This window comes from Oryx dammah, unplaced genomic scaffold (genome assembly GCF_014754425.2).
Source record: "Oryx dammah isolate SB20612 unplaced genomic scaffold, SCBI_Odam_1.1 HiC_scaffold_5, whole genome shotgun sequence".
NCBI lineage: Eukaryota > Metazoa > Chordata > Mammalia > Artiodactyla > Bovidae > Oryx > Oryx dammah.
In genome coordinates this window covers 103,892,680-103,903,571 of record NW_024070189.1, presented here as the reverse complement: position 1 = coordinate 103,903,571, position 10,892 = coordinate 103,892,680, and the positions used below count along the sequence as shown (strand labels likewise).

At 42.7% G+C, this 10,892-nt stretch overlaps 1 protein-coding gene across 1 annotated transcript; it reads left to right on the top strand.

Annotated features, from left to right (window-relative positions):
* The first annotated feature begins 4,275 nt into the window (after positions 1-4,275).
* Positions 4,276-5,124, top strand: LOC120864654 (RNA-binding protein with serine-rich domain 1-like). The gene has a single exon (XM_040241676.1). The coding sequence runs from the start codon at positions 4,276-4,278 to the stop codon at positions 5,122-5,124; it is 849 nt and encodes a 282-aa protein (XP_040097610.1).
* Positions 5,125-10,892: the final 5,768 nt, after the last annotated feature.

Below are 10,892 nucleotides of genomic sequence, written 5' to 3'. Positions count from 1 at the left end.
TGTTTAAAGCCAATGATTTTTCTTTTGTTTTTCCTACCTTCTGTTTACTTTGAGTTTATTTTGCTCTTCTAATTTCTTGAACTGGAGATTTTAATGTGGATTTGAGACATTTCCTGTTTCACAATGTATGTATTTAGTTTTATAAATTTCCCTCTTGGCATTGCTCATAAATTTTGACATATTGTATTTTGATTTTTAATGATTTCTATGTAGATTTAAATTCCTTGACAGTTCCTGTTTGAATCATGGGTCATTATATATGTGTGTTCTTTAACTTACAATTGTTTTGAGATTTATATCTTATTTTATTGACTGGAGATTTATTCCATTGTAGTCAGAGAACATGCTCTGTATGATTCAATTCTTTTAAATGTACTGAAGCTTGTTTTATGACCCAGAATATGGTCTATCTCAGTGAATAACACATTGATACTTGATAAGAACGTATATTCTGCTGTTGTTGGGTTGATTGTCCTACAAATACCAATTGAGTGCTGTGTGAGTGTCAGCTGGATCCTGTTGATTGGTGCCATTGTTCTCCTATAAGCTTGTTGACTTTTAGACTAGTAGTATTGTTGGGGAGGGGTGTTGGAATCCTAATCATAATTTTGGATTTCTCTATTTTTTTATTCACTGATATCAGTTTTTTATGAATAACCCACGTCCAAGGTAAGAGAAACCCAACTAAGATGGTAGGTGTTGCAAGAGGGCATCAGAGGGCAGACACACTGAAAAACTAATCACAGAAAACTAGTTAATCTAATCACATGGACCACAGCCTTGTCTAACTCAATGAAACTAAGTCATGCCGTGTGAGGCCACCCAAGATGGATGGGTCATGGTGGAGAGTTCTGACAGAATGTGATCCACTGGAGAAGGGAATGGCAGACCACTTCAGTATTCTTCCCTTGAGAACCCCATGAACAGTATGAAAAGGCAAAATGATAGGATACTGAAAGAGGAACTCCCCAGGTCAGTAGGTGCCCAATATGCTACTGGAGATCAGTAGAGAAATAACTCCAGAAAGAATGAAGGGATGGAGCCAAAGCAAAAACAACACCCAGTTGTGGATGTGGATGTGACTGGTGATAGAAGCAAGGTCTGATGCTGTAAAGAGCAATATTGCATAGGAACCTGGAATGTTAGGTCAATGAACCAAAGCAAATTGGAAGGGGTCAAACAGGAGATGGCAAGAGTGAACGTTGACATTCTAGGAATCAGCAAACTAAAATGGACTGGAATGGGTGAATTTAACTCAGATGACCATTATATCTACTACTGTGGGTAGGAAACCCTTAGAAGAAATGGAGTAGCCATCATGGTCAACAAAAGAGTCCAAAATGCAGTACTTGGAAGCAATCTCAAAAACGACAGAATGATCTCTGTTCATCTCCAAGGCAAACCATTTAATATCACAGTAATCCAAGTCTATGCCCCAACCAGAAACGCTGAAGAAGCTGAAGTTGAACAGTTTTATGAAGACCTACAAGACCTTTTAGAACTAACACCCAGAAAAGATGTCCTTTTCATCATAGGGGACTGGAATGCAAAAGTAGAAAGTCAAGAAACACCTGTGGTAACAGGCAAATTTGGCCTTGGAATATGGAATGAAGCAGGGCAAAGGCTACTAGAGTTTTGCCAAGAGAACGCACTGGTCATAGCAATCACCCTCTTCCAACAACACAAAAGACTCTACACATGGACATCACTAGATGGTCAACACCGAAATCAGATTGATTATATTCTTTGCAGCCAAAGATGGAGAAGCTCTGTACAGTCAGCCAAAACAAGACCAGGAGCTGACTGTGGCTCAGATCATGAACTCCTTATTGCCAAATTCAGACTTAAATTGAAGAAAGTAGGGAAAACCACTAGACCATTCAGATATGACCTAAATCAAATTCCTTATGATTATACAGTGGAAGTGAGAAATAGATTTAAGGGCCTAGATCTGATAGATAGAGTGCCTGATGAACTATGGAATGAGGTTCGTGACATTGTACAGGAGACAGGGATCAAGATCAGCCCCATGGAAAAGAAATGCAAAAAAGCAAAATGGCTGTCTGAGGAGGCCTTACAAATAGCTGTGAAAAGAAGAGAAGCAAAAAGCAAAGGAGAAAAGGAAAGATATAAGCATCTGAATGCAGAGTTCCAAAGAATAGCAAGAAGAGATAAGAAAGCCTTCCTCAGCGATCAATGCAAAGAAATAGAGGAAAAGAACAGAATGGGAAAGACTAGAGATCTCTTCAAGAAAATTAGAGATACCAAGGGAACATTTCATGTAAGGATGGGCTCCATAAAGGACAGAAATGATATGGACCTAACAGAAGCAGAAGATATTAAGAAGAGGTGGCAAGAATACACAGAAGAACTGTACAAAAAAGATCTTCATGACCAAGATAATCACGATGGTGCAATCACTCACCTAGAGCCAGACATCCTGGAATGTGAAGTCAAATGGGCCTTAGAAAGCATCACTATGAACAAAGCTAGTGGAGGTGATGGAATTCCAGTTGAGCTGTTTCAAATCCTGAAAGATGATGCTGTGAAAGTGCTGCACTCAATATGCCAGCAAATTTGGAAAACTCAGCAGTGGCCACAGGACTGGAAAAGGTCAGTTTTCATTCCAATTCCAAAGAAAGGCAATGCCAAAGAATGCTCAAACTACCCCACAATTGCACTCATCTCACACGCTAGTAAAGCAATGCTCAAAATCCTCCAAGCCAGGCTTCAACAATACATGAACCATGAACTTCCAGATGTTAAGCTGGTTTTAGAAAAGGCAGAGGAACCAGAGATCAAATTGCCAACATCCACTGGATCATCAAAAAAGCAAGAGAGTTCCAGAAAAACATCTATTTCTGCTTTATTGACTATGCCAAAAACTTTGACTGTGTGGATCACAATAAACTGGAAAATTCTTCAAGAGATGGGAATACCAGACCACCTGACCTGCCTCTTGAGAAACCTATATGCAGGTCAGGAAGCAACAGTTAGAACTGGACATGGAATAACAGACTGGTTCCAAGTAGGGAAAGGAGTACGTCAAGGCTGTATATTGTCACCCTGTTTATTTAACTTATATGCAGAGTACATCATGAGAAACGCTGGGCTGGAAGAATCACAAGCTGGAATCAAGATTGCCGGGAGAAATATCAATAACCTCAGATATGCAGATGACACCACCTTTATGGCAGAACGTGAAGAGAAACTAAAAAGCCTCTTGATGAAAGTGAAAGAGGCGAGTGAAAAAGTTGGCTTAAAGCTCAACATTCAGAAAATGAAGAAGTGACTTTACAAATCACTAGACACCTTAGCAACTTCATATATCTTCTTTTTCCTGAAAGAATGTAACCAGAAAGCAAGTTCAGGTGCTTCACACATTGTGAGGCCCAAAACTATCACAACATCAGAGTTTGGAACAAAGAGAGTTTACTGCAGGGCCATGCAAGGAGGTGGGTGGTTCATGTGCTTAAAACTCCTAATGTTTGTGGATAAAGATTTAAGAACCTCTCCAATGCCTTTGATCTGAGAGAGGGTGTGTCCTCTGGATTGGGTTGTCCCCTGATTGGATTGTCCAATCTCTTCGCCTATAAAAGGAGAATCAGAGGCAGAAGTCAGTAGACTTCAGCAAGTCTGCATCTCAGGAGTGGTCAGAGGACAGCTCTTGGAACTGGGGGGACCTGCATAGACCAGACTTCCAAGCCAGCCTCTTCTGGTGAGTTTAGAAACCACAAGAGAGTGTTCATGTATATGCTTTTCACTTTTGCGCAATCTCTTTACTTTACCAGGTAGTGGCCCTTAAAATAAATTATCTTATTAAAAGTTATTTCTTTGATGTTAGTATTAAGAAATATTCCACATTTTGTACAGTTTTGTGTATGAACCTTTCTTGGGATAATAAGCCAGATTTTTTTTTTAATAAAATCACTCTGAAGTAGAAGCAGTATTTGCTCAGGCTGTTTGCATAGTTCTCTCTGGAAAATGTTTTACCCACAAAGTGCTTGGTTGGTTTGTTTGCTTTTCTTTCTTTTTAAAAATTCAGTTCTCTGCTCCATAAGTCATCAGTTTGGCCTTCCCCAATCTCTTCATCAGTTGTTATTAATGTTTTCCTCTCCCCTTACTTCTCTTCCTTCATATCTCCCTCTTTCTCTCTTCTCTCTCTGGGATGGCCTTATTGATTATTATAGTGCTTTATTGTACCAATCATTGGTAAGCATTTTTTACTCCATCAACTCTTTCTCTCCAGATACTGAGAGGCACGACAGAGAGAAGATGGCACCTTCTCCCACCAGATGCAAAAAGAACTCTGAGGAGCAGTCCAGGGATCGCTCTAGAGATAAAGCCGGCCCCAAGGAGTCACGCGAGAAGTACCGAGGCAGGGCTAGAACTCGAAGGTGGAGCCGCGCTTCCAGTGGCAGCAGCAGCAGCTCCAGGTCTCCGTCCAGCTGTAGCACCAGCTCGGGCTCCAGCAGCGGCTCCAGCTCACCTTCAGCATCCAGCCACTCAGGACGTTCCAGCACGCCCTGCAGCTCCAGCTCCAGCTCCAGCAGCTCACCCGGCACTTTGAGGCCTTCTTGGCATAGAAGAGGCAAGAGACAGCGGTCTCACTCCAGACAACCCGAAAGAGATGAAAAGGAAGGGAGAAGGCACAGCCCTTCCGCTAAACCCACCAAGCTGCACATCGCGAGACTCACCAGGAACGTGACCAAGGACCACATCCGGGAGATATTCTCCACCTTCGGGAAAGTCAGAGTGATTGACATGCCTGTAGAGAGGATGCAGCCCGGTCTGTCTGATGCTTATGTGGAGTTCGAGACGCCAGACGGGGCCGAGAAGGCGCTGAAGCACATGGACGGAGGACAAATTGACGGCCAGGAGATCAGGGCCACCGCTGTGCCACCCCCCAGGCGACTCAGCCCTCGCAGGAGAATGCAGTCCCTGTCCCCCAGGTGGTGCGGCTCACCCTCACAGAGGAGGAGAAGGTCGCCTTCCCCTTGGCTCAGGTCCCAGAAGCGCTGGCGACCCCGCTTCCCTCGCCGCCCTCGCTTCCCTCGCCGCCCCCGCTTCCCTCGCCGCCCGCTCCACCGGAGCCGCTCCAGCTCCAGCTCCTCCAGAAGCTGAAGGCAGCAACCGAGGCTTGTCCCAGGGCAGCAGAGTTCCCGCTGCAGTGGTGTGGGGCCGTGCTTGTAAAGATGCCCTCCACAGTTCTGGCTAGAAAACTCTGGTTCTAGTTCCTGAGAATCTGTTTAATGACAACGCCAGCAGGGAGGAGCAGAGCCGGCCAGGTGATGCAACAGCCCCAGCCTGGGAACTCATTTTCCCATTCCACAGATGACCGAGGCCCGTTCCGGTGGCCTGGTGCTGCCCTGACCTGTCCGCCTGCAGAGTCCAGCAGTAATGCCACTCCTGTTAACCCGGCCCTACTCTCCTGCTACGGTCCTTTTCTGACCTCTAGAGTCAGATACCTCCTGTGATCTGCCCAAAATGGTTCTTTTCACATGTGTACATACACACACACACGCACACAGCTCCCTTCTTCTCTGAAACTGGTGAGTAAGTTGAGAGCCGGCTCTACAGGGTCCCCATGGAAGCACCCCTGGTGGTCCTGCAGGTTACCTTGGCAACATGTCCTTGCTTTTGCAGCTTTTATTGTATAGTCAGTACTATAAATTTTCGGTTTTGTAGCTTTGTAGTATTTTAGATAATGTTGTGTCTATACTTTGTTGTGTACAGTAAAAATAATTGTGTTGAATAAATCTGGGATTTCAGTGGGAAAAAACACCTTTTCTCTCATCAACGTTCAAATAAACTGGGGCAATGACTTTGTTCAATGAATTTCTGAATCATAGATTTCAGTCCACACCTTGGCATGTAATAAGTGCACTGTAAATGGGAGGATCAATTGATTTTGCTTCAAAACCAGGAAATAATGAGTGTTGAAAGGGGTAGTGTTAATAACTACGGCAGGACAACAGGAATAAAATGATATTTTTAGCTTTTCACTCTAAAAACATCTCTGAAGACAGCAATGATTGATTTAAAAGGAAGAGTGTACTGATTAGGTTAACATTTGAAGCAGATTATTGCGATTAGAGTGTTAAATGAATTCAGAGAGAAAGGATGTGAAATCATAGTGACAGTGTCACAGTTGATTGCAGTCTACCGCCAAAGAGGCAGTATCATTGTGTAACTGAAGTTGGGTGACTTTCTGAGAAAACTGTAGAAACTATTTTTGGAGTTTGAATGTTTTATTTCAACAAAATATCTGAGCTCTTTAGAAGGGCAAAGTGAATAAGTGAGTCTGTCGATGTAAACCATTAAAGCTCCCATCACCCTTCTCTTCATAGCGTATCCAACTTAGTGAGAAAATCAACATAAAATGAAGAGATGATAATACGCATACAATTCAAAATTAGAAAACCAGTGGAGAAAGTGCAATATTAACTTTGATGACTGGGTCTGGAATGGTCACTCTGTTCAAACGATGCTTTGCAGGAAGACAGAAAGGTGCCCAGGATTGATTCAAGGGTGGCGGGAGCTCAGAGGCCATAGCAGCAATGCTGGGTCCCCCTGGAGGTGCTCCTAGAGGTGTTTTCTGGAGCAGCACAGGCTCTCACCACAGAGCCAGGACATCCCTGAAATCTCTCTCATCTCCCTCAGCTATGGGGAATTGGGCGGAAGTAACCAAGGCCATGACGGAGAAAACTTGAGAACCCAAACAAATTTATAAACTCTTTATTGTGGCTTGAACTTTGAAATCACAGAAGAAAATCTTAGTAAGTACTACCAGCAGTGGGGAGAACTTATCAGACTTTTCCAGAGTTAAATCCAGAACCTGTTGACAGAAGGCATAGCTGCCCACCTCTACTCACTCTCTGTCCTTCTATTTATCAGTCACTCTTTGGCCCTCTGGAATCAGCCTTCTCTCTCCACTACTGATAAAACAATTTTTATCAAAACTGTACGAAGAGTTCCAGAAAATGTCATTCTTTTCCTTCCTGATATTGTCCCCCTGGGACTTCTGTAGCATGACGCCTTTATTCCATGTTCTGTGTGTTCAGTGAAAATAATTATGTTTACTAAATGGGGTGCTTATAAGTAAAATGCATTGTTTATCTAATAAGCAATGATGTGTTTCTTGAACAATGACCAATTATGATGGGCCCAACACTGCGAGGAAGACAAGTTTCAGTGACTCAGACCTATTTTTGATTAGAGCAACAAGCTTGCTGGCAAGTCATTTTCAACATAAATTGTTTCCCCAAACCATGTTCCTTCTTAAGACTCAAAATTCAAATCTAATTTTTAAGAATACCCACGTAGGACTTCCCTGGTGGTCCAGTGGTTAAAATCTGCCTGCCAATGCAGGGCACGAGGGTTTGATCCCTGATTTCACGTGCCCTGGAGCAACTAAGTCCATGTGCTAGAAACAGTGAGTCCGAGCAACAAGAGGAGGCACCACAATGAGACACCTGGGCATGACAATCAGAGACTAGCCCAGCTCGCCACAGCTAGAGAAAGCCGACAGGCAGCAACGGAAGACTCGGCAGCCAAAACTAAAATAAACAAATAAACAACACTTTACAAAATGACATTCTTCCAAAGCAATACCCACTTAATTTTTAGGTAACAGATAAAGACTTAACACATAGCCTAAGTGCTAGTTGACTTACAGTGAAATGTCTTCTGTCTGATTTAGAGTTTGGCCCAGGAATGATAAAAAAAAAAAAAAAAAAAGGAGGCAGCTCGTGTTAAAAATGCGAGCTTAACAAAAATAAGCTTAAAAGCACGCTTAACAAAATAAGATTTTCTAACAGTAACTAAATATTAAAAGAATCTCTGTAGAATAGATTGTTTCTTAAGTGTAAGTAATGTAAGAAAATATTATAACTAAAAGCACTAAATAAGTCTCCAGGTTAGATTACCTTTGTAAAATTCAATAAAGAAATTCTGGCAAGCAGAAACTGAGGTGTACAAAGATGTACAAAAATCTTTACTCTTGTCACATGAAACCCAATCTCTTATCCACAAAAACATTTGTGCCTTTTGTTTTTGTCTACTAAGCATTTAATAGAGCACAAAGTTCATATAACAAAGCGTCTTAGTTCAGAAACCAGGTTAACAGTGAAAGTGGCAAGTGGAACAGAGGACTGTCCCCACCCCCACTCCCTGTGAACCACTTCCCAGGGACTATTTGGTTTCTACAAGACAGTCTTCTATTTTTCCCCTAGTTCTCAAGAACATTCTTTCTGGCTCCTGGCTCTCTCTGCATCCTTAGCAAGCCTGTCTGCCCTCAAGGTCATAGCCAATCCCTCCCTTGCTGTCTTCCTTATCTGAGACTGTCAGCATCTGTTTCTGGCCATCTGCAGAGGACCTGTGGGAGGAAAAGCCCCAATCCTGGGTCCATCTCTGCCTTATCTGAAGGCTAAGAGTGATGAGCTCAGGGCTGGTGTGCAGAGATCTGGAACCGACACGACCCAGGAACTCACCTGCAGTACCAAGGGCAACAACCCCTGAAACATTTGTGCTGTCCAAGGTTCTGAAAGATTCTCCTTCAGAGTTGTAAGCCTGGAGGTCCTGCAGCCTCCTGAATGCACAGACTTGCTACAGCTTCTCCTAGGGTCCCCTCGCATCAGTGACACCTGACCACATTGATGAGAGGTTGTCTTTGTGACTGGCTTCTGGAAAGTGCACCCGGTCAGCCTCAGAGGAAGTACAGATTTGTCATGACATGCCTGCTTGGCCTTGGCAAAAAAAGCTCTTGTCTTTTCTTCTCCAGTTTTTTGGGCATTATATTTCTCTTGAGCCTCCCCTTTGAAAACAAAATGACATGTAAAATGTGAACAAAATAGGGGATGAAACCACTGCCAGTCATGGAGAATGTTCTCAGCCCATTTGGATAACCACATTGCACTCTCCCCAGTGAGATGAATCTCAAATTGCTCTGTGCATCACATTTATTCAAAGGATTGACAGAACTCAGATTTCTGGCTCTCAATGGCAGTAGTCTGGGGAGACAAGAGATTGCATTTCCAAGCATTCCCATTGGATGGTGACACTGCTAATCCAGGAACCACACATTGAGAACTGAATCCTGGGGCATCAAGCAGATATTAGTCAAGAACAGAAAGCTCCAAGTCATTGCCCAAAACCAATTCCAGACTTTCCCCTACATCATCTTCCTTTGAGGATATCTTCCCATCGCTGTCACTGTCAACAATACACATGCTGGTCCCCTGCATCCAACATCACCAGGACAAAGAGATCACAGGGTTCTTTGAATACCAAGATATTAATATCTTTTTGATATCTCCTTTTTTACTTTCCTTTAAAACACACAATCTCCTAGCTTTCACCATCCTGTAGTACCTCATCTCCAGTGTGATCATGTATCTCTCAACTCTCAGATACTTTGCTTTCAAACCCAAGTCCCATTTTCCCTCAAATATTCTCCTGCTTATGCCATAACTTGGAAAAGCCATATTCCCTTCATAAAGTTCCTTTTTTCCACTGTAAACAGCTATTTTTCTCCCTTCTTCCCCTCCTCCTATCCCTCTCTCTCTTATCTCACTTAATGATTGATGCTTCTTACATCAGTCATGCTTTCACATTTATTCAACACATTCTTCCAGGCAATGCCATCTGTTTCTCTGGCTTCAAATATTCTTAATGAGTGAACATGGAACAACAAACTGGTTTCAAATTGGGAAAGGAATACATCAAGGTTGTACATTGTCAACTTGTTTATTTAACTTATATGAAGAGTACATCATGCAAAATTCTGGGCTGGATGAAGCACAAGCTGGAATCAAGATTGCTGGAAGAAATATCAATAACCTCAGATACACAGATGACACCACCCTTATGCAGAAGTGAAGAAGGACTAAAGTGAAAGAGGAGAGAGAAAAAGTTGGCTTAAACCTAAGCATTCAAAAAACTAAGATCATGGCATCCAGGCTCATCACTTCATGGCAAATAGGTGGAAACAGTGGAAATAATGGAAACTGACAGATTTTATTTTCTTGGGTTCCAAAATCACTGTGGATGGTGATTATAGCCATGAAATTAAAAGGCGCTTGCTCCTTCAAAGAAGTTATGACCAACCTAGACAGCATGTTAAAAAGCAGAGACATTACTTTGCCAACACAAGTCCATCAGTCAAAGCTATGGTTTTTCCAGTAGTCATCTATAGATGTGAGAGTTGGACTATAAAGAAAGCTGAGTGCCGAAGAATTGATGTTTTTGAACTATGGTGTTGGAGAAGACTCTTGAGAGTCCCTTGGAGATCAAATCAGTCAATTCTAAAGGAAAACAGTCCTGAATATTCATTGGAAGGACTGATGCTGAAGCTGAAACTCCAATCCTTTGGCCACCTGATGCAAAGAACTGACTCATTGGAAAAGACCCTGATGCTAGGAAAGATTGAAGGCAGGAGAAGGGGGCAGCAGAGGATGAGATTGTTGGATGGCATCATTGACTCAATGGACATGAGTTTGAGTAAACTCCAGGAGCTGGTGATGGACAAGGATACATGGCGTGCTGCAGTCTATGGAGTTGCAAAGAGTTGGACATGACTGACCTGCTGAACAGAACTGAATATACTGGATTGATGTTTCTCATTCTGACTTACTTCTCTCTGGATAATAGGCTCCAGTTTCATCTACCTCATTAGAACTGACTCAAATGCCTTCTTTCTACAGTTGAGTAACAGTCCATTGTGTACATGTGTACTGCAGCTTCCTTATCCATTCCTTTTTCCTGCTTCAGATCAGTCCCATGGAGGACTTTTCCTGAGGCTCTGCACCTACCTACCTCCATCCCGGTGAAAAACAATGAGGGAAAACACGTTTTTCCCCTTGCCTCTGTGATTTCACCATAGTCTGTCCTCG